Source organism: Carassius gibelio, chromosome A2 (genome assembly GCF_023724105.1).
Source record: "Carassius gibelio isolate Cgi1373 ecotype wild population from Czech Republic chromosome A2, carGib1.2-hapl.c, whole genome shotgun sequence".
Classification (NCBI taxonomy): domain Eukaryota; kingdom Metazoa; phylum Chordata; class Actinopteri; order Cypriniformes; family Cyprinidae; genus Carassius; species Carassius gibelio.
Window position 1 is genome coordinate 8,892,817 of NC_068372.1, and position 24,811 is coordinate 8,917,627.

Here is a 24,811-nt window from a genome sequence, read left to right on the forward strand (position 1 = left end):
TTAGTAAAGTGTGTGCTTGTGCTGCACTAAAATTTAAATAGCAAATAACTGCTGAAAGTTTAATGGATAAACGCATAGCATCAGCTGTTCATAATGTACCAAGCATCTCTGCCCTTCCCTCTCCTCTGTCCTCCACATTAGTTATCAGAGGTTGCTCCAGACCATCAGTGTACTGGAGGCCCAGCGAGCCCAAGCTATCCTGGACCTGGAGACACTGGCACGGCATCAGAAGGAAGCCCTGTCCGACCCCATCTCCTTTGTGGACCAGCTACAGAAACAGGTGCAGAAGCTTCCTCTGGGATGTCCATTGCTGTTGTCTGAAATGCCTATTACTTTGTCCTGCATTCTGGTTTAAGAAGGTTTTTAATCATCTGCTTTCATCACAGATGGAGATGGGTCTGCCTCGTCCCCAGAGAGTAGTCCAGCTCCCGGACATTGCATGGGACCAATACACCTCAGGCTGTGGCAACTTCGAAAGGGAGTTCTGTGACAAGAAGCGCAAAACACGGCAGTTGCAGTTAATCTTTGACAAAGGTGAATGTTTTTTTTTTTTTTTAGAGTATGTGTGTGTATTTTCATGGAAGGGCCTCAGGTCCAATAACTAAGATGTACTTTAGTGGGCTTAAAAATACTTGTATCAGGGGTGCGTGATTAATCAGCAGAAATCATAATATGGGTCATAATATGCGATTATCAAATCAAAAGCAATTGGTAAAATAAGTTTGATGGTTTATTGTTTGAAAAGAAATATATAAAAGAAAGTATGAATATTATAATTTTACAGTTCAAGTCAAGTCTGCTTTATTGTCAGTTCTTCCACATGTACAGCACATACATACAGAGAATTGAAATTGCGTTACTCCTTCGTAATACCACAAATAAATGCTTATAATTTAATAAATGGTATATTTAATAAAAAATACTGGACCCTTTTGTTACAGGACAGTGTTCCTTATGTATGTGTATTCAGTGGCAAGTTCATAGACCAGACATATGTCAAAATTAAAACACTTATTGTCTGTCTGTAGTGGGGTTGCCTGCTCGACCAAAAAGTCCTGTGGATTCCAAGAAGGAGGGTGACTGCTCATCCATCTACTCCTCCTCCCTGCCATCAAGTGATGGTCCAGAACACAGCATGTCCAGTAGCAGAACTCAGGTAAACTCCGATTAAGTCTTTGTACTTACCCTCATTTGTATTTTGTCACCATTAACAGACGTCTTGACTAGTATTATTAGAATTAGACTAGAATTAGGTTAAAATACTCCTTTGTAGACCAAGCTGTACTAGAGCAGAACAAGTTACACAAAATAAAATGGAGCTTTGAAAATGTATAAAAATTGGAGATCACGATTCTGGAGAAAAAAAGGATTAGAAAACTAAACAAAATAATCTACATATTACTAGTGGTTCTAACAAAATGTTCATGCTTAAGTATGTTTAAAAATATACATAAAAAAATAATAATATAAAAAAAATGAAATGGAGTCAGTATCTCAATTTATAAAGACCTGGGGCCAGATTCATGAAAAATATCTTCTTAAGAAATAAATTAAGAAACTTCTTAGGAAAAATTCCATGAAGTTTGTAAGAATGTTCTTATGTGCAATTCTTGAAAAATTCTTAAGTTCTTAAATATAGTCTTAAGAACAACCTTAAGAACAAATCTTAAGAAGAAAATAACAGCCGTTATCTGAACGAATACATGACACACTGCTAAACTCACACTATTGTATTTTTGCGCTTCCTGTAGATTACCCTAATACCGTATTTTTCGGACTATAAGTCGCACCTGAGTAAGTCGCATCAGTCCAAAAATACGTCATGACGAGGAAAAGAAACATATATAAGTCGCACCGGACTATGTCACATTTATTTACACCCAAGGACCAGGATTAAACATTACTGTCTACAGCCTCGAGAGGGCGCTCTATATATCTTCAGTGTAGACTACAGGAGCACTGAGCAGCTTAGATCGCCCTCTCAAGGCTGTAGACGGTAATGTTTTCTGTTAGTTAATTTCTCTCGGTTCATGTCAAATTAGTTTTGATAAATAATTCGCACCTGACTATAAGTCGCAGGACCAGCCAAACTATGAAAAAAAGTGCGACTTATAGTCCGGAAAATACGGTAATCATAATAAGCCCTCACCATAGACTATATTTTCATTACGACTTTGACTGGCACTCAGCATCACGTTTTAATGTGGCCTGTTTTTGAACAGTTACTTTTAAAAAAGCCTGTCTCAAGCTGCAGTGATATGTTTCATTAATATTTGTGCCATGTTTTTGTGCTCTCATCTGAGTGAACGCTTCCGGTATGTGAGTCCGCTTCTACAGCAAATGCGTCCTGCGCATTCATATGCGCTGAATACTGCCAAAGATTATGCATTTATAAAAAAATAAAAAAATAAAAATTAATAAAAAATGTATGGTTTTCAATTAAAGCTCCCATCTGACTGGTTTTAGAGTTGCTAATGAGTTTTGAAGTCAGCAAAAAGCAGCGTCACAGTCACACACAGGCTAATCATGAGCGATCATGTTTACATTAACAGTCATCGCTGTCCCTTCAGAAAACTTGTGCACATCCCTAGTCCTACTATGCATTATATGTAGCTGTTGTTGAATTGCTTAAATATAACAATTAATTTGAAATAACCCAAGAAATTTATTAATTTTTTATATATATACAGTAGGAAATTTACTAAATATCTTAATGGAACATGATGTTTACTTTTAATATCCTAATGATTTTTGACATAAAAAAATAATGGATAATATTAACACATACAGTGTATGGCTATTGCTAAAAATATACCTCAGTGACTTAAGACTGGTTTTGTGGTCCAGGGTTACAAATGTTATTGAACTTTTGTTCATATAGTCGTACTTTTAAAGAGCCAGTAAGATGAAAATTCTTAGCTTCCTATCACTGTTTATAAGTCCTGTACATTAGGTTTAAATCCATCCAAGGTTAAAAAACATTGTCATTTTGTCAAAATATCATTTTAAAATTACCTCAATTCTCAGAGATCCCCAAACGCTTCGCGTGAAGCTGTTCAAAAGATTCAGTTTCCTTAAACCCCACCTTTCGTTAGCATCTGTTTGGGGTGAATTATGTCTTATTCCTCTCATCGCGAAACAAACAGTAAAATAAAAAACTTGAACAGTCTCGCTGCTTTTTCTTCTGTGTGGGCGTATTCAAGCCGCGTGCTTCAGTTTGAATCTGAATAGCACGTTCAGCGCGGGGGCGTGGTCACGAAGGGAGACATGAAAAGCAGACATCGCGTTGTTTTCATATGGATTACTTTATCACAGAATATCTGTTTTAGGCAGCACTTGTTTAGTTTTAAAGTAGACATGTCAAACTTTCTGTAGATATCTCTCTCATGTCTCTTTGTTGAGTATTCACGGAGTTACACTTCATTTTAATGACATGTTTGTACATGACGATCAGCGCAGACAGGCTGCAGACAGCACACATACTGATAAGACGCTCGGGAGAAAACAAACACATAACTTCATAATCATACTTACAGGTTGTGATTCGGAGATGCTCGTTGTTCTAAATAAAGTTGGAACCATCTTTTATGGCCAAATGCTTTGAAAATCCCGCTGTACTCACCGACATTAGAAAAGCAGTCATCAGTGAAATGTTGTGGACACAACAAAAGGGATTTGTTCTACTGCTCTGGTATTGTGGTAAAAATGAATTTTAGCCACACTGTCTCCTCGACATGATGCTCTCACACCAAACAGAGCGTCTGTGTGTGTGTGTGTGTGTGTGTGTGTCTGTGTGGGGGGTGGGGCAGGTCAGAGTTCGGTTTCTCCCAAGACGGTAGGCGGAGATTATTATGCAAAGTGCTCCTAGTGACGTACATAGAGATAGGCAAAAGATTTGAAAACTATAACGACTCATTTCAGCGATTCAGAGTCGACTCCTTACTTTAGAAGCCAATAACTTTATAAATCTTGTACTTTTTGGTTTAATTACTTTGCACATTGTTTACACTGATGGACAGCTACACCATACACTGTAATACAGGTAATTTTTGATTTCCCATCTGTGTGGCTCTTTAAATTAAAAAAAACTGCACAATACACTAATTTTGAATCCATTATTAGTTGTGTGTATAAGAATGTGATTAATTGCGATTAATCGCAGACAATCATGCGATTTAAATTACGATAAATAAATAATAATAATCATTGCTCGGCACTAATTTATATATAAATATATATATATATATATATATATATATATATATAAATGTTTTTTTTCTTTTTTTTTTTTTCTTTTTTTGTGACTAATAGGCTTGTCTGTCTTTTGTCCATGTTATAAAGTTTTGTAATTGTGAGTGAACCTGCTGTAACACAAGACAAATTTCAGATCTTGTCTGACGATAAAGTTATATCACATATCACATAGTATGAACCTGCATGTTGTAGTTGGAGGAAAACATAGGGTTACTGATTCTCCTTTATGCTTTGCTCATTTTTTCCCTATGACCTATGATTTCACCATGTTTCATCACACACCACTGCATCCGATACATAATGAGATCAAGACCTAGCACTTAAATTGACATTGTTTCTTGTTATATATGTGCTTGAGCCCTAGGACATGAACTCGGATGTGCTCTGCATACACACCATCTTCCCTGAGAGCACAATTTCTCCATCCATATTCATTCTGCTGTAACATTTCAACAGAAAAATGCACTGCAAGCATGCTGAATTTTGCTGAACACAAATAACTATTAAAAAACAGTGTGTCTCTTGGCCCCCGTTTTATAGAGGTGCTGTGTTCAGACAATATATCTTTTTACCTGCAGTTTCACACCAGTCAGTTCATCCCATCTCTCTTGTTCAGTATGTTCATGTATGCAGCACATGTAGTGAAAAGATGGTATCTATGGAAACTAGTGAGAGAAACCTTGCCCTCCTTTTAAAATAGTGTGTGTGTGTGTGTGTGTGTGTGTGTGTGTGTGTGTATATATATATATATATATATATACAGGCTTGACATTAAGCTTTAACATGTGCTTGTCCTTCGAGTTAATCAGCCATTCACTTGCCTGATTAAAAAAAATTACATGTCCGGGGGAAATTTTTGCGCAAATGTAATTTATTCTGAAGCAATGGTCTCATCAGTGCTCTATCAGGTATTACTTTAATCAGCATATTTGTGATATTTGCCTTAAATTGATTGCTGTTACACTTTAGAATTTTATGAAGAACAATATTTTCCTAACCTGATTAAATGTACATGTCTCCATTTACGTCAAATTCTGAAATTTGATAAATACTTTTAATACTTTATTTTTGTGATTAAGAAGACTCTGAATGGTTGTTATTATTCAGTTGAAATGAGTAACAAACTCAATCCTTCCACTGCAGAGGAAACACAGAAGCTGCATCAAAACTGCCATTTAAATGTATTTACCCAGACTGTTTAATGAAGATAAGAGGTTCCATAAATTCATTTACTCAAAATTGCAAATGCATAATGTTATTAATGTTGTTTTTTGACATACAAATATGAAATGTTAAAAAAATGCAATGCTACTTTTAAATATGAAATTGGACCACCAGTAGGTTGTTGAAAGTCACTGTCTTAATGAGTGAACCATTGACTCAGTCAATTTGTTCAAACAGCTGATTCATTCAATAAATGAAGCAAGTCTTTTAGAATGTCTCACTGAATCATTGACTTATTCAAAAGAGAGTTGTGTGTTGCTCGGAGATGCATGACTCTTCTGTTGTGGCTTTGCTTAGAATTAATGGAGCAAAAAATCAATAATGTGTCTAAACTGTAAGTTATTACTAATTGTTTATTGAACTAAAGTTGTATAAAATCAGTATCACATTTGCAATCATGCTGAAAGTCTGGAAAACATCACTCTTGTTCGTGTGATGTTGCATATATTATAGAGAATATTTATCTTTTTTTCTACCACAGTATGTTTGTTCATGTTTGTTTCTTTGTGTGTGCTGTTGCACTTTAGTTTTGATTTCTCCGCAAGACAGACCGGCTACAGGAGCCTCAACTGACGTGACCTTGATAGTGTCAATACATTGTCCGTTATTAGTCACCATTTAGATTGAAAATTTACATCATTCTCCGCACAGTTTCGGTGCTGCCCTAGTTCTTGCTTGTTGTTAAAATTTTAATCAAATTCGGGAAGTAAAGTTCTCTTTCACTTGTCCATTCACAAAATCCACTTGTCCTGGACAGCCTGATATATATATATGTGTGTGTGTGTATGTATATATGTTAAATTGATGAATAAAGGAATAAAGAATTTCCATTGGACTCTCAGTAGATTAGGAAATCTAGGCAGATCCACTTTCATTATTAATTGTAAAAAGTCAATAGTTTATCATTTTCATTTATTTTTCATTCTTGCCCATGTTTAAACCATTCAGCACCTGCGCACTCTCCTGGAGATGGTGCGCTCATGCATAATAAAGCGTGCACACATGACGCCAGGTTCACACATTTTCTTGCTTATATAAGTTAAAGCTAAGTTTAAACACGTCTATGAAAGATTGTATTACTGTAGAGCGTAAAAAGAGAATCACAATGCTCAAATAGCATCTTCGGAAACAACATTTGGATTTAAAATCGAAATGGATAAAGGTTGTGTTTGTTGTAATAAACAAAATTAGCAGACCTCTGTGTGAAACAAGCGGTAACCTTCCAGTCTCGCTCTTAAAACCAGCAAGGAAGTGACTGAAACTGCAATTCATCAACTTGCCGCTAGAGACTGGCTCCAAAAAGAAGTCAATCCCATAGACCCCCTGTGATAACGACGAGGATCACTAGCGAAGTTGGGGTCTAAAGGGTTGTTTATTGAGAGCAAATGTGCATTATGTGCAAATAAATAGGTTTAAGAGTTTAAAACAAAGATTGTACTAAAAACCGTACCAACTCCCCTCTACGATTGAGGCTGGAGTTTCACATGCTACACAGCACCACCATCTTGTATCAAGCACTCTCTCCTTCCCCCCTACTACTAATGGCGGCCATCTTAAATACATATTTTGTTCTCGCTCTTTCTAAATTGGAGATTACCATTTTTTTTTTTTTTTATAAAAAAGAAACACTGGTTGAGTGGAGCGTTTGTTTTCCTCAGTTTGCACTCCCTATTGCCACGCCCACTTAGTTAGACAAAGAAATACAAACCAGCATACAGCATTAACAGTAAACAAAAAAAACTGAAGACAATTTCAAAGTCTCTACATCACATCCCCCATGTTAAAATGCCCAACTTAACAGCAGGAAAAAAATAAATACATTTACAACCTGCAACAAAAAGTTGTTTTTGGTCTATATAGCTAATTTCGCCCTTCATGATCGCATGATTGAGGGGGGTAAATGTTTATATATAAACATTTTTTTAATTCATCCATTTAAATTATAAAGTTCTGCATAATTAAGAGTGTCGCCACTTCAGTGACAGGTGGTTTACAGCTGCTTTTACTGCCGTCAAACTAGGCGAGCGTGGTTTAGCTACCAGCTCCACCCACGTCCCGCCTCTTTGACCATTTTCGATTATTTAGGAATGACACGCGGTGACATGTTTCCAAGATGGTGACGGCCGGCTCTGCCCACTTTAGGCTTCAAAAATGCTCTTCAGAAATCTATGGGTGATGTCACAGACACTACGTCCATGTTTTTTTTTTTTTACAGTCTATGCTTCTTTACCACTTACGTGCTGCAAATGGAGTAGGATTATGTGTGAACCTGGCGTAAGGGCACCTCACATACAGCTCACAAATCAGGCTTGTGCTTTGTGTAAGCTATTGTGCTAAAAGCTACAAGCTGCGCAATTCCACTCTGATAATGAACGTGAATTTGCGCAGCTTGTCAGTTAACAACGGCTCTGTGTAGTAACAGTTGCTCTTTGTGAAATCACCCAGCTGATGGAATTTACCGCTGATTAGAGAACCCGGCTTTACTGATGACATACACATTAATTATCAGCCGATATTTATCGTGTACCCCTATATTTTGTAAAAGCTTCTAGATTTTCCTTTTTCACATTGAACCTGTTAACCCACACCTGGACGCCGGTGCACTGAACACTCAAAAGTTAATGTCCATGTATGGTTTTGAACTGTGTGCTGATGCTAACGCTTCCTGAATGATGTTTGTGCAGATGATCAGAGGGAGGTTGTGCGACCAGAACAAACCTGACACCTTCAACCAGCTGTGGACCATTGAGGAGCAGGTATGAAGTTACACAAGAGCTCTTAGAGGCCATGAGCTTGGAGCCTTTTATGAACAAACATCTGAGAAAAGTGTAATGGCGAACACTTGTACCACTCTTAAAAAGCTACTTTAAATTAGTGCCATGAAGCTAATTGTTGATATAAGCTCATTTATGACCTAAATAGAATGTACACTTTACTATTTTGTGTAGCTCTTGATCGGTAAGGTTTGGCTGTCTGCTCATCACAGCTTATATGTGAAACTTTTAGAAAAAGTTGGAGCAGCTGCTCTTGAAGTTTCCACCAGAGGAGGTTGAGTCTAAACGCTGGCAGAAGATCGCTGATGAACTTGGCAACAGGACTGCCAAACAGGTGCATCTTCAGGCCCCGCTCTACACCTGAAGCTGATCTTCTTTCCACATTGATGGGCATTGAGATCTCTAGTCACTTTTCACTGCTCACTAAACCAGTCAGGCAATTAACATCCTCACAGCCTCTTTTAATGGAGACTTTCTATTATTTAAAGATGTTTCTTCACTAATGGGAAACACATCTAAAATCTGTGGTAGGAAAGATTACTCACTGATTTTAGAGCCAGCTTTTTTTTTTGTATAGTAAGATTTTGTTCCTCTACTTCACAGGTTGCTAGCAGGGTACAGAAATATTTCATTAAACTGACAAAAGCTGGTATTCCAGTACCGGGGAGGACACCCAATGTGTGCATGTACAGTAAAAAGGTAAATTGGTCTTTTTAAATGTATAATATAATTTAATATAATACCATACACTACTTTTAAATATACATATAACCTGTAGGGCAGTCAAAAAAACAAACAAACATTTAAAACATCTTTTTTCTGTTTTAATATATTTTTAAATGTAATTTATTTCCGAAAATGCAAAGCTGAAAATCATTACTGATCCTTCAGAAATCATTATAATGCTGATTTGCTGCTCAAGTAACATTTTTTGTTATTGTCACAGTTGATAACAGTTGTGCAATAATTTGGTGGAAACATGATCCATTTTATTTCAGGCTTTGTAGAAATGTCTTTATTGTCTCTTTTAATCAATTTATTGAATTTGTGCTAAATAAAAATTTTTTACAGTTTTGAACTGTATTGTATATGTATGAATGAATATGTTAAGGCATCACTAAAATGCTTCATCGGTGCATATTTATTGACCGAGTATGTTGTTTGTAATTGCAGGCCTCCAGTAAGCGACAGCACCACCTCAATAAACACCTGTACAGGCCCTCGACGTTCCTCACCTCATACGAGCCGCCCGTCTACATGGATGACGAAGACGAACGTTCACACTTCTTCAACAGCTTTCAGGATAATGGGGCAGATGATTCGGTCAGTCCTGGTTGAGATCTCACAGTTCAGTTTCAGTTAAATCTGGGCTGTTATTGATCGGGTCACTAATCATCAGAGAAATGCATAAATGATTGAACAAGATATCATATCAGATCATATTCAAGCAAAATGATTTAGAAGCTGAAAACTGAAAAAAAAAAAAAAAAAATACCTGAAAGCAACTGATGAAAAATTCTTACTGCTTCTTGAAAGCCATTTTGTTTCATCATAGCGACTTCCTTTATTCCCCTCTAGCAAACATTTGACGCCCTTTCTCAAACAGTAAATCCATTAAAGACTGCAAACTGGCATTTCCACAGTTGGGATTTGCTTGATGTATGATCATTTGATAATGATGAGCTGCCTTTTGACAGACACCGCTGCCAAAATCATTAGAGACGACTATGTTTGAGTCTCCTCAGCTGAACTGTGTGTTGAGCGACTGTGAACTGACTGCAGTGGCTTGACATTTTCTTTGCTTCTGATATGTAACCTTTATGCGACACCGGTCAGCGGACCCTGCAGAGAACATAACCAGTCACGCATTGCCAAGCATCAGTGAACCTTACATGCACCAAATATAGAGTTACTTCAGATCATGACATCACAAGCCGTATGTAAAGCCTGCATGTAAATATTAGAAATTGAGCTTTTCCTGTCAATAATCTAAACCCAATTTAATTATAATTATCCCACTGCAATATTGTGGTGATCATTCATAATACTGCATGCAGTAATAAAATGACAACATATGTTTTTATTCAGAATGGATGCATTCAGTTGATCAAAATTGACATTTATAATGTCACGAAAGGTTTTAATTTCAAATACTGTTCTTTTGAACTCTATATTCATCAAAGAAACCTGAAAAAAATATATATATATATCATGATTTCTACAAAAATTACTTTGGTAATCGTCAGAAATATTCCTTGAGCAGCAAATCAACAAAATAGAATGATTTCCGTTACTACCTGACAGTAACATAACTATTTTTAAATGATCTGTCATGTCAAAAAATATAATTATTTTGGAAAAATGTGTCTGATTATATTACAATTAATTGTCAAATTTGTATATATTTTTTTTAATTTATGCCTACATTATTGTTTATGTTGTGACCAGAAATAATGGGAGAACAGGGTCAGTAAATAAAGCCTCATCCTACCCTAACAAAAACAATGGGTCATTGAAGTTTAATATTTCAGACTCATTACGGATTAGTTTAGATTTTGCACTAAAAATTAAAAGTATAAATAAGCCTTTGTAGCAGTGTCAGCTGATGAGGTGGAGAGTGTTGTACTGTTCTGACCCTGCTGTGATGTTTCAGGATGAGGACGGGGTTCCGGTGGAGCTGAGGCACCTGCCGGAGTATAAGGAGCTACTGGAGCTGAAGAAGCTCAAGAAACAGAAACTACAGGAGATCCAGGCTGAGAGCGCTGTCACGCAGCATGTTGGCTATAAGGTACACACTTTTACCTGAATATTTCCACAGAGATGTCTCCTTGATTACTGAAAATGTAAACTGGGTCATCACTTAATCCCCCTCTTGTTGTTCCAAACCTGTATGACTGACTTTACTGATATTTTAAAAATATCATGTTCCACAGAAGAAAATCCAATAGATTTGGGAACAACATGAGTGAGTACAGTCATGCCCAAAAATATGGACACCATTGGTAAATATGATCAAAGGCGGCTGTGAAAATTTATCTGCATCGTTAATCCTTTTGATCTTTTATTAAAAAAATCACAAAAATCTAACCTTTCATTGGATAATAAGAATTTAAAATGGGGGGAAACATCATTATGAAATGTTTTTTCTCTAATACACATTGGCCACAATTAATTGATACACCCTTTTATTGAATTATTTTTGAAACCTCCGTTTGCCAGTTTAGCAGTACTAAATTTTCTCATATAATGTTAGAGAACACCTGACAAGAGATCAGAGACCATTCCTTTATCCAGAATCACTCCAGACCCTTTAGATTCCCAGCTTCTCCTCTTCAGTTCACTCCTCTCATTTTCTGTAGGGTTCAGGTCAGAGGACTGGAATGGTTATAGCAGAAGCTTGGTTTTGAGCTCAGTGACCCATTTCTGTGTTGTTTTTGAGGTTTGTGTCTGTATTATTGTACAGTTGGATGATCCAAACATGGTCCATTATAAGATTTCTTACGGAGTCAGTCAAATTTAGATTTGTTTTATCTGTTGGCATTTGATAGAATCAAAGATGCCATGCATCTAAAGAAGATGTCCAGGACCTCCAGCAGAAATATAGGCCCACAACATCAAAAATACAGCTGTATATTTCATTGTACACATGGGGTACTTTTTATCCCTGTTTTCACAGAAACTCATCTTGAGTGTTTGCTGCTAAAAAGCTATATATTTTTTTTTGTTTCATCTCAGCATAGAAGCCAGTCCCATTTGAAGCTCCAGTCGTGTCTGATAAATGAATATGCTGGAGTTTGGATGAGCTAGGAGAATATTTCTTGAAACTCTCCCAAACAACATGTGGTGATGTAGGTGCTGTTTGACCCCAAGACTCAACTATTTTCTGCAATTCTCCAGCTGTGGTCCTTGGAGAGTCTTTAGCTACTCAAACTCTCCTTCTCACCATGAATTAGGGCGATATAGACACACGTCCTCTTCAAGGCAGTTTTGTAACACTTTCTGTTGATTGGAAATTCTTAATTATTGTCTTGATGGTGGAAATAAGAATTTTCACTGCTCTAGCTCTTTTCTTATAGCCACTTCACTAATTTGTGAAGCTCAATTATCTTTTGCTGCACATCAGAAATCTATTCTTTGGTTTCTCTCACTCTCTCCCATGATTAAGGGAATTTGGGGTTGGTTTTCCCCCATATTTATATTTCTGTGAAACAGGAAGCAATGGCTGGATAATTTCATGTTCATAATCACCCTGGAGTACTCAAAATTGTGAATATGAATGGGAATATAATTCAGAGTTATTTTACTCATAAGAATTTCTAGGGGTGTCCTTAATTGTGCCCAATGTGTATTAGAGAAAAAAAAAAAATTCATAATGATATTTCCCCCCATTATAAATTCCTATTATCCATTGATTGAAAGGTTATACTTTTGTGAATTCTTTTAAATAAACGATCAAAAGGATTAACAATGCAGATTAATTTTCACAACCGCCTTTGATCATATTTACCATATCGTCCATATTTTTGTCCATATTTTTGGGCATGACTGTGAATGATGGCAAAAAATTTTTTTGAATGAACTATCCCTTTAACTTCTAAGTTTAAGTATATGGTCTAATGCTATTTCATGCATTCTGACTTATTTGTGCTGTTTAAGAGTTGGATCCTCATGCTAAACATGGCCAAAGTAAAAAAAAAAGGTAACACTTTAGAATAAGGTTCCATTATTTAATGTTAGTTAACTACTTTCGTTAACATGAACTAAGCAAGAACAATCCTTCTACAGCATTTATAAGTCTTAGTTCATGTTAATTTCAACATTTACTAATGCATTATTTAAATCAAAAGTTGTGCTTGTTAACATTAGTTAATGCACTGTGAATTACCATGAACTAACAATGAATAACTGTATTTTCATTAACTAACATTAACAAAGATGAATAAATACAGTAATAAATGTATTATTCATTGTTTGTTCATGTTAATTAATACATTAACTAACATTAACTAATGGAACCTTATTCTAAAGTGTTACCAAAAAAAAAAAAAAGCACATGAGTTGGATGTATAACCGAGTATTTCTGTGCAAATTACACTTCTTCAGGGTTCATATAAGTTTAAGAGAGTATAAAGCCCAGCGTTAAGGGAACAGTAGATGCATTTCAGTGATGAATGTTTTATAAACAAATAAAATTTAAGTCAGTAAAGTTTTTGTTCCCGTTTTATGTCGATGTCGAATCTTGCACACGATCACAACGCAAAAGATGTGTTCGACTTGAAGCGGCATTGTGCAGATTGATCGGTGTTTGACATCAAAGGAACGCGAGAGCGGTTAGAAAGCAGAGCCATGTATCATGAGCCTCTGTAGCTCTCACGGTACTTTGATGTCATACACTGATCGATCTATGCAGCGCTGCTTCAAGTCGAACACACCTGATAGCTTGATGTACTCGTGACTCTGTAGCTTCGACCACGGCACGCCTCCAGGAGAGAAGCGTAAAGCAGTACCTGTATTTCATAAATCTGATAAAACTAACCATTTTTCAGAGATTTGAAGAATGCAATTAGGGATGCACGATATTATCGGACTAATATCGGAATAGGCCAATAATGGCTTTAAAGGTAAATATCGGCATTGACCCTTAAATGAATAATTTTACCGATATGTCTTGCAGATAAGAGCAATGCATTTAATCTGTAGGGGGCGCTTTAGGCCTACTTCTAATTAAATTAAAAAGTAAAATATCTTACACAAATAACATTTAGACTATTTTTAAGTAATTGATATCATTAAATGAGTATGTTTTGATTTAAAGGTCAGAAGCTATAGCTTGTAAATTAAATCATTTTATATAAACTGATTAATTAATGTGTAATGTTTTATATATATATATATATATATATATATATATATATATATATATATATATATAAGCTCTAAAATATTTTCAATATTTTTACAACTCTTTTGCTTTAGACCATCTACAAATGTTAAATCTTAAAATAAAATGTTAGGGTTAACCTTGCATCTTTCTGGAGAAAAAAAATGCAGCAATTGATATATAGTTTATTTATTGTTATATTCAGAACTCCAATGTGCTGTCGAAAAACCTTCATTATTGTTTATTTAATTCTAATAAATAAGTTCTAGTTGAATAGGAACCAAAATTAAAACATAAATTACTTATAATTTCTGCACAGGAGAGACTTGGTGTTGTTTCCAAACAAAAGGAAATCAATCCGTATTGGCCAAAATGAGTTGAACAATATTGGCATATCAAAAATCCGCAAAAATCCAATATCGTGCATCCCTAGATGCAATACTTCTCTGTAGGTCCTCAAGATTAACATGATATTTGCAGAAACAGTGTGTGTTATGTCCCCTTTAATATTTTGGCTTAACCAGACACATCACAACAAAGTTGCAAGTAATAAATCCATCTCTTCCATGAAGGAGTACTTTCGGGCTCTTAGACAACTATATAATATAATGTGTCTCTTTTTCATAATCAGCATTTTTTTTTTCATTCTTCATGTTTTCATGTAATTCTCACTCAGTGTGACATATGTGGCATGGAGCCCATCCAGGGTGTACGGTGGCATTGTCAGGACTGTCCACAGGACAACGCCATGGACTTCTGCAGTTCCTGCTCCAACTGGTGAGTGGAGCTAGGCTTTTCCCACTCGTAATTACAACATTGTGGTGTAAAGGTACAGTTAACTCATAAATACCATCTTTTTGACATGAGTTCAGTGCACCATTTGAAACATGATTTAATTTAATGAAATCATAGCCTTTGAGGTTTAATAATCAGATTAGTTTGCATTACAATTCATGGTTTTCAAATCCCCGAAAATAGGAAGTTTGTTTTACCACTGAAGATATTTAAGACAAATTTTAATGACCTTAAATTTCATAAAAACTTAAGACTTGGGGGGTATCCCAGAAAGCAGGTTATTAGGGCTGTCAAAATGGCTGAAAAACTAAATTCAACATTTGTACTTAAATATAATTAAAATTCTAATTATATTAAAATTTTAAATGCAGAATTTCAGCTAGGGTGAAGAAAAGCTTTTGGCTTCTCTTCTGAGGCCACAAGAGGGATTATCGAGCAAAATATTACTAATGTATGTGTATTCAAAGATAACTATCTGTGCAAAAAGTGATAGTTTAAAATAATGTTCATAAGCAAATTATGATAAAGTTGCTTAAACAACTATAAACAAAACAGCATCATGTATGTATGGATGCATAGTTTAATACAGAGGGTGAAATGCTAGATGGGGAAAAAACACGCCATAAAGTTTCGATTTTTTTGTATTTTTTTATTTTTCATGGCTTTCTAAACATGCAGCTCCTTTGTGCAAGATGCGAGTGCAACGGTTATAGATGTGTCTAAAAAAATGTGCGAAATATGCATTCTGTGTGAATGGCTTGGTTTCAGTTTTGATGTAAACAAGATCTTCTCCGCATTCATGTTCTCTATTTCCGCAGTATTTTAATGAACAACGCAGAAGCGCCGCATCTAGTGGTTTCAACTGTATAATCTAACAGAAACATTATAATGCAACGATACTTACATCATCCTTGCATCTCATGGGCCACTGATAAGGCTGCCTTCTTAACGCACACCTACAATTCGAATGCAATGTTTTTGCAAAAATTAGATTTTTTTTTTTTTGATAGCCCTACAGCTTATATGACATATCCAGGTATTTTTAAGGGTTAGCGGATAAACCCAGCATTTGGTTTTAAATACTGAGCTAACTTTCAGGGTATGCAAGGAGCCATAGCAACTTGCTCTCTGAACATAACCTGCTCCAGAGTAGGTTATGTTCCAGGGTTAGTTTACTTCAGAGCTATTAGCGCATGCGTGACCTATTTACGAGACTCCAGTGGGTGTGACAGATGGCGCACAATATTATATATTATTACAACATGGATATAATAAACAATATTATAGTTTTTTTATTTATATGTAGTGCTGCTTGAAAGGATGTGAACCATTTAGAATTTGTAATTTTGAATAAATATGACCCAAAACAGTTTTACACAAATCCTGAAAGTAGACAAAGAGAAACTGTGTTAAATATTTATGAGTGGAAAAAGTATATGAATCTTTACTTTCAGTATCTTGTGTGACCCCCTTTTGCAGCTATAACTGCAAGTAATGTTTCTTGTAACTGCTTATCAGTCCTGCACAACTGCTTGTAGGAATTTTAGCCCATTCCTCATTACAGAACCACTTCAACTCAGTGATATTGGTGGGTCTCCTCCCATGACCTGCTTGCTTCAGGTCCTTCCACAAAATGTAAATTGGATAAGGTTTGAAATTTGACTCAGTCATTCCAAAACATTAACCATTCTTTGGTAGAACGACTTGTGTGCTTGGGGTCGTTTCTTGCTGCATGATCCACTTTCTGTTGAGATTTAGTTCTCAGACAGATATCCTGGCATTTCCAGAATTTGCTGGTATAATTATATATTATAATTGTTCCATCAATGATGGCAAGCCACCCTGGACCAGATGCAGCAAAACAGGCTCAAACCATGATACTACATCCACCATGTTTCACAGATGGGATAAGGCTCTTATGCTGGAATACAGTGATTTCCTTCTCCAAACAACGCTGCCCATTTAAACCAAAATGTTTTATTTTGATCTTATCGATTCACAAAACATTTCTATAGTGTTCCTCTGGCTTGTCCACATGATCTTTGGCAAACGGCAGATGGGCAGCAATGTTCTTTTTTGAAGAGCTGTGGCTTTCTTCTTGCGACTCTGCCATGGACACCATGGTTGTTCAGTGTTCTCCTGGTGATGGGCTCATAAAAATTAACATTAGCCAATGTGCGAAAAGCCTTTAGTTACTTAGAAGTTAGCCTGCAGTCCTTTTTCAAACCTAGTGGACTTTCACATGTCTTGCTTTTAGAGTGTTCTTTGTTGGTGAACCTCTCCTGGGGAGGGTAACTGTGGTCTTCAATTTCCTCCTTTTGTACACAGTCTGTCTGTGGATTGGTGGAGTTCAAAACTCTTTAGAGCTGGCTTTGTAAACTTTTCTTGCCTTAACATCAGTTATTTTTCTGATGTCCTCAGAGATCTCATTTGTTTGTGCCATGATACACTTCCACAAACATAACCAAACTTTTATAGATCCCTGTTCTTTAAATAAAACCGGGCACACACTGACACATGATAGTCATCTCACTGATTATAAACCCTTCTAAACAGATGGACTAATTTTCACCTTCAAATTAACAGCTAATCTTAGAGATAAACTTACTTTTTTCACATATATGTAATATTGGATAACTTTGTGCGACCGATATTATCGGCCGATATGAGCCTGTCGCCGTTATATTGGTATCTGTGAAAATGGCCCAGATATGCCACTGATGTGAATTTTTTTTTTTTTTTTTACAGAACCTAAAATGCAGATAAAATGCTTGAAATTGTGTAATTACTTGGTTTGTCGTGCTCTATTGTTTGTTACTGGTTTCTTGATGAAACACTTTAAAGCTTAATCTATTGAAAACCATTGAAACTTTGAACGGCCATTTCTCTGTAATGGTGCGGTTAATCCACATCAAATTTGGAGATCTCTTCAGCTCGAGGAACCCTCTCGAACGCATATCGAGTGTATGTCTAGAGGCACTCTTTCGAATGATAAGTGTCGATAGCCCCCAGGGTTCGGTAGTTACAGGTGGTTAAATTCAAAGTCCGGCGTTGACCGATCTAGCGATCCCGGGGGGATACCAATGTGTGGAGGGTGATGTTTGAGAGGGCTCCTCGCGCTGAAGGGATCGACTGAATTTGGTGGAGATAGTCGACACCAGTCAACACTTTCACTTCAGTAAGGAGGTCTCTTGTTCAGGCAGCAGCATTCAAGCGTTGTCTTATTCGAATAAGTGCACTGCAAAGTGGACTCCTCATGAAATTCCCCCATGATCCCAGTTCCAAGGGAATGTACACGTTACATTCAAAGGGAATTAAAGTGTGATGGGAATTTATAATGTATTTATTAACAGTGGTAGGGGAGAGCAGGGCACGAAATAATACTTTTTGACTTTTTCAGTTTGTGTAAATCCACATGGGTTTCAGAATTTTTTTTTCTCCACAGTAATTTACACTTGACTAGTACACTTGACTTATATATTTTATTTTTATTTATGCAGAGATTCTGCACAATTCTATAGAGTTCACAAACTTTCAAGCAACACTGTGCGTGTGTGTGTGTGTGCGTGTGTGTGTGTGTGTGTGTGTGTGTGTGTGTGTATATATATATATATATATATATATATATATATATATATATATATATATATATATATATATATATATATATATATATGTAAAATAAAGCGCTACTATATGTGATATGTAAGGTAATATTTAAGTTCTATTGATATATTAATTATAAAGCACTTTTATAACAAGATTTATTCTAATATGTATTATATTAGATATTTTTATTTTAGTCATCTCACACATGGATTTGCTCACACTATTAAACCTTAAATAAATGAGGTCTGATGTGGATAAATCATTTGGTTTGTCTACAAAATATCCACAAGTTCCTATTCTGTGTTGACTTGAAACATAATAAAGTGCATGTATGGTCAGTTGGCACGGCAGTCTCATCCTAACCAATCATCTTTCTGTTTGCCCCTTCAGTTTTTTCAAAACGGAGACCCACAAGCCCACACACAGACTAGAGCCAGTCTGCCAGGTGGAAACCTTCCTGGACAAAGACTACTGCTTACCGCAGAGCACAGGCTATAACTACCTGGACCCCAACTACTTCCCTGCCAACAGATGACAGGGACGAGCTCCAGCGCTAGTATCCAGGGCTGGGTCACAGCCCCCAGGGCATTCTGTGCATGGCTCCATCATCCAAGTCAAAGAAATGCTTACGTTTGGGACGAGAGGGAACCGCAGATGGTCCGCACCTCGCCCCGACCTGCTGCTGGAGGGGGGTGGGGTGGGGGAGGGTTCGGGGGAGGGAGGGGCCAACACCCTGCCGTGGTTGTCAAACCTTACCAGGTCTCGTCAAGTAACACTATCTCAAATCAAAAGAAACGAGAGGAAAGAATGAACAAAAGAAAAGGCACACCGACATTCCCAATCCCTGGACATTTAGAAGGCAACACGACGCCTCCCTTTGTTCCGCTGTTTGAGTGACGGGTGTCAGTGACGCACCTCTTCACCGGCGGGAGTGGGGTTGGGCTCGCGTTAAAGTGCAAAATGTTGTCTGTAGTTGAATTATTTATAAGTGAGGCTTCGTGTGTGAGCTCTTTTCGTGAGGGGGGGAGTACAAGGAATGGAATTTGGTGCTGAGACTGTCGTCTTTGATTCATACCAGGTTTTTAACCAATCGAGGAGGTTTGCTCACAACTCCAACGTTCTAAACGGGTAAAAAAAAAAATCCCGACTGACAGACCCAATATGTCTCTTGCCATGGACTACCATTTTCACTAGAAGCTGCTCTTTGTTTCCTCTTACGACCGCTTCATGATGTTGTCACTTTATTTACGTTCATTAGTTTTTTTTTTTTAATTACGCCAACTTAAGCCACTCCACTTAACCCTATAGGTTCTCAAACCTCGAAGCACTACAGCACGGAGAAGACCAGCTGAGATCCGGAAGGCGTTATAGCACTCTCTGCGCTTGTGGAGGGCTTTCTTTTCTTTTCTCAATGTGTACTGTTGTTGATCATGTGAAGTATTCAAATATATGGTGAAAAGTAGCCAGTGGTAGTTGCCGTGTGCCATTTTTTTTTTTCTTCCCTATCCAGTTGATTCCAACCTGGCCACTTGTTTTAGAAGAAGAAAATGAAGAACTTGTGGCACGTTTGCCATCTGTGAAAAACTTCCCAACCATCATCACGCCTTTAGATCACTCTAATTTTTGCAGTTTCCTCACGGTCCATGAAAAGATTGTATTTTTATTAATCTATTTAAAAGCTAAAGAATAACAAGAAATCAAGAGTTGGTGGTAGTCGTCGCACATGCGCCACACTCCCATGTTGTTTTATACACACGCATTTTTGTTGTGCTTTGAGTAGACCATTTTGTATTGGGTTCTGTTCTGTTCACCTCCCCCTCCCTTGACCCGCTTCAGTATCTGTGTATAACAGTCTGTTCTTAAATAATGTAAAAAAATAAAAGAAAAAAAAGTTAGAGGAGAACTGTGGAAATAAAAGTATGTGAAAAGTCTTTCTACACCACATGACTTTGGTATTATGATTTGCTTTCAGGTTCACTTCAGTTTTTAAGCTTAAAAGTACGATTTAAGAGAAGACTAATTAGGTTTGAACGTTATTTTTAGGGTTGAGATTCTGTCACACTTCAGCCACCAGAGGGTGGTACAATGTCATTGTATTACATGGTTATTAAGTTGTACCTAATAAATGTATATCAGAAAATTTAAATCCTTCAGCCATAGGAAATATCTGTTCTCTGATAGTGGTCTACTCATATCTTAGAAAGCAGGATTTGCGTCTTTAGGGATCTTATCTATGCACGAACAGCTTGTAACACTCCAAAGAGAAAGGAAAACTTGAAATCACATCATACGACCCCTTAAATGTATTGACTTGTGAAGAGTCATCTGAATGGTGTACACTGACATGAGATGAATACTGTACTCAAAGCTTTTTCTATTTAAAATATTTTAGTAATACATGGTTGTGGGTTGAGCTGAATTTTACCATATTGAAATGAGGTTTCACTAAACGTCTGAGTGCTGCCACCTCCGTCGATATGCTGTTAAACGGCTTCTAGAACTGAAAATAATGTAGGTGCGAATTTTCCATTGGGAACTGATTGGATAGTTGGATCTTATGTGAGTGACAGGTTGTTGGAAGAAAAATATAATAATTCATTACATTTATATAGCGCTTTTCTAAGCAATCAAAGCATGGTGTATTGTGAGGGGGTATCTCCTCGTCCACCACCAGTGTTCAGCATCCACCTGGATCCGACAGTAGCCATAGTCTGCCAGAACGGCCAACACACACCAGCTTACTGGTGGAGAGGAGACCGTGATGAAGCCAATATGTACTTTAGTGAGGAAAGAGTAAATACCCTGTCTAGTATCCGTTTTCATATGACATGCTTCACCACATTTAATGGCAATTTTGGTGCTGCTAGAAAAAACTGCTTGTAACACCTTTTTTCACCTTCATACCCACACATACTATTAAAGGAAGAGTTAAACCAAAAATGAAAATTTGCTGAAAATGTACTCGGCCTCAGGCCAATAGCTCTTCTGCAGTGAATGGCTGCCATCAGAATGAGAATCCAAACAGCTGATAAAAGCCACAGTAATCCACAAGTAATTCACACAACTCCAGTCCAAAGATGCATGTTTGTACTGAACAAATCCATCATTTTAAAGCATCACTTTTGGCCAAAATACATGTCCATAATAACATTTCCTCAACTGAAAAAGTTCACCCCGTTATCCTCTCACATCAAAATCTACCCACATATTTGTTATGAACTGTTTGCTTGTAAATGGCGCTTGATCAGTATATATTTCTTATTTAAACAATTCAACTTTTTCACTTGAGAAAACAGTACTATGGATAGGAGCCATATTTTAGTCTGAAGTTAACATCTTAATGATGGCCTTATTAGTTTATGAACTGGAGTTTTGTGGATTGCTGTGATGTTTTTATCAGCTCTCGGTCTGACGGCACCCATTCACTGGAGACGACTCGGTGAGTAAGTAATAATGCTACATTTCTCCAAATCCGTTCCAGTGAAGAAACAATCTCATCTTTGTTGGCTCGAGGGTAAGTACATTTTTAAGCACATATTCTTTTTCAGGTTAACTTTTCCTTTAACCACAATGAAAACATTAAAAGCAGTAGCTATGAGAAAAGTAAAAATAAAACCATTAAACATATGAAATGACTTTATTTCACTCTGTTTGATAAGGAAGAATACAGTTATCAGACCTCATTGTGAAAATCATCCATTCATTGCACTCGTGAAAGCCAGACTTCTCTCTCCAGCTCCATTTATTTCTGCTTCAACTATACAATGAATCACTATTCTGACATGTTTAGCGAGATACAAAGCATGACGTTAAAATATAAAAAGGCTCTTCAGTGGCCAGCCTGTCATGCTTATCAGTTTTACTGATTTCAGTGCTCGAGGATACTGACTGAACGACAGTCCAAAAACAACAAAAACGGCACCAGACTGTCGTAAATAACCCTGTCTGTGTTTTATGGAGCTGATAGCTAGCTAAAGCATACAGGTTCAATACCAAGAGATAAACACTGTTGATTTATGAGCTAGTATTTACAGTGAACGACGATGGGGTGAAATGAACAGGTGCCAGTTGCTGGTTGGTAGTTTCCCAGTGTTTGTGCCATACAGAAGCTGTAATCGCAGGTGTGTGTGTGTGTGTGTGATGAACTGTGTGGTGTGTGACATGAGTCAGTCTGCAGTGCAGCTATAGGTGATGGTTTTGTCCTCCAGGGGGCAGTGCGAGTCCAAGCTCTCTAGCAGGAGTCCAAGACGAGGCAGATCTGCTCAAAGACATCTTCTGGGGGCTGCTCGGCGTCAATCTACATACACGCACACATAACACAGCTGTTAGAAACCATAAGCTGAAAAGTAGGGCATCAACCCACAAAAGAACTGTTATACAGCACTAATAAATCCAACAAACACGCAGCTGCTCTGAATGTGTTTATGTCTTAACATATATAGAGACAATTTAAACTGTCTGCTTAATGTTGTCATCACCATCACTCGATCAATATGAATACAGTGTTAACTATTCCATTCTTTTCTAATAAATGTGTTTTCCAACTGATAAAGAGGTTACAATTACAAATGCTCTGAGACTAAACCATTAACAGTATTGAATTTTCCTTTGCGATCTCTCTCTCTCTCTATATACATTCATGGCAAGCAATTATTTTGTATTACACTCATGCACTAACAGCTGCCTAGCTTTTGAGCTATAAATATCATTTTATAGATATTGGGGTGGATTTACATGTGCGTGTCTGTTACTCTGAATAAATAGATTTAAATGATTATTATATCTAAATGGCTTAGTGGGTGTACTGATCAAAGAGCAATATCTACCAAATTAAATATTTTACAGCACTCTTGTATCTTGTAATCTTGTTTGCCTTTTAAGATTATTAAAGAGTTCCTGTGGCTCACTGGTAGAGCTTTGCGTTAGTGCAAAATGTTGTGGGTTCAATTCCCAGGGAACACACATACTGGTAAAAAAAATTAATAAATGCATAGGCTGAAAGCACTGTAAGTTGCTTTTAACGCATCTACTAAATGCATGAATGTAAAATTATAATATCTCCCCCAAAAAATTCCAGGTTTGCAAATCACTATAAAATCCAGATACTAAAATGTTTTACTGTGTTTTTTTGTACATGTACCACAGCAGAATCAATGTATTCTTTAAAGCACCTTTGTGAACCATGGTAATGAGTCAGTAAAAATTTAAATTCTATCACTTATCCACCATCATGTCATTCCAAAACTGTATCACTGTCTTTTTCCTGCAGGATATTTTAGTGAATGATGGTAACCAAATATTTTTGTAGAGCATTGACTTCCATTGTATAGATGGACCAAAAAAAAAAGACATTTCTGAAAATATATTTTATGTTCCACAGAAAGCCATTTGGAACATGAGGGTGAGTAAATAACAGAATTTGCATTTTTGGTTGAACTATCTCTTTAAAAGACTGCTTCTCTTCCCCAGAGATCAGAGGATGTGTTTGCTGGTAAATCAGAGGCACCAACAGACTGTCAACAACAGACTAAAATCATTAATAAGCTACTCTGTGCTGATCCTAAGATGTTCTCCTGAGTTTTAGGTCAGTGTAACCAGTCAAAACGTTCCATTCAATGGCCAAATTACACTGAAACATCACTGCTCGGATTAATTGTAGCTTGGCTTATCCATACCCACCTTGTGCAGAACTTCTCTGTGTTCATAGTGACTGACCAGGGGATTGACCAGGCTGCAGAATCCCTCTACCCTACGGCGAGTGTCTCGGTCTCGGGCTTCTTTAGTGTGCAGGCTGCAGGTGGCCCTCTGCTGCAGCCGTCGACTCATGATGTCAGCGGAACATTCCAGGAACAGAACTATGTCGGGCTGCCCCATCTGTAACACAAACATATATTTCAAGAAAGGGAGCGAAAGCGAACGAGTACTGAGTGCCGGGGGTGGGGGGGGGGGGGGGGTGTTGATGCAGGCAGTGATATCTATCATTAGCATTTCAAATATGTTGTGCTCTTGTCCTGTTTAATTCCTTAATAACATAATTATATATTTTATTATACATAATTGTAATTATTTACATTCATTATAAACAAACATTGATATCTTAAATATGAATTGCTGAGGACATCATTTTGACAATTTTAAAGGTGATTTTTCAATATTCAGATACCAGATTTTCAAATAGTTGTATTTATTTATTTATTTATGCAAATATTGTTCTATCCCAACAAACCATACATCAGTGGAAAGCTTACTTATTCAGCATATATAAATCTCGATT

General features: G+C 36.8%; 2 protein-coding genes across 4 annotated transcripts in view; one reads left to right on the forward strand and one right to left on the reverse strand.

Annotated features, from left to right (window-relative positions):
• Positions 1 to 20,468, forward strand: part of LOC128025701 (ZZ-type zinc finger-containing protein 3) — a 40,156-nt gene extending 19,688 nt beyond the window's left edge. For both annotated transcript variants that reach the window (XM_052612194.1, XM_052612205.1), the window contains 10 exons: positions 142 to 280; positions 387 to 534; positions 1,029 to 1,156; positions 8,163 to 8,234; positions 8,485 to 8,586; positions 8,856 to 8,951; positions 9,426 to 9,575; positions 10,906 to 11,040; positions 14,810 to 14,910; positions 18,928 to 20,468. In XM_052612194.1, the coding sequence (XP_052468154.1) occupies positions 142 to 280; positions 387 to 534; positions 1,029 to 1,156; positions 8,163 to 8,234; positions 8,485 to 8,586; positions 8,856 to 8,951; positions 9,426 to 9,575; positions 10,906 to 11,040; positions 14,810 to 14,910; positions 18,928 to 19,072 (1,216 nt within the window). In that variant the 3' untranslated portion in view covers positions 19,073 to 20,468. The remainder of the gene's footprint in view (positions 1 to 141; positions 281 to 386; positions 535 to 1,028; positions 1,157 to 8,162; positions 8,235 to 8,484; positions 8,587 to 8,855; positions 8,952 to 9,425; positions 9,576 to 10,905; positions 11,041 to 14,809; positions 14,911 to 18,927) is intronic.
• Positions 20,469 to 22,155: 1,687 nt separating this feature from the next.
• The window catches only part of LOC128025844 (adenylate kinase isoenzyme 5), a 147,555-nt gene continuing 144,899 nt past the window's right edge, over positions 22,156 to 24,811 (reverse strand). For both annotated transcript variants that reach the window (XM_052612408.1, XM_052612403.1), the window contains exons 13-14: positions 24,217 to 24,411; positions 22,156 to 22,834 (exon numbers count right to left, since the gene is read on the reverse strand). In XM_052612408.1, coding sequence (XP_052468368.1) covers positions 22,769 to 22,834; positions 24,217 to 24,411 — 261 coding nt within the window. In that variant the 3' untranslated portion in view covers positions 22,156 to 22,768. The remainder of the gene's footprint in view (positions 22,835 to 24,216; positions 24,412 to 24,811) is intronic.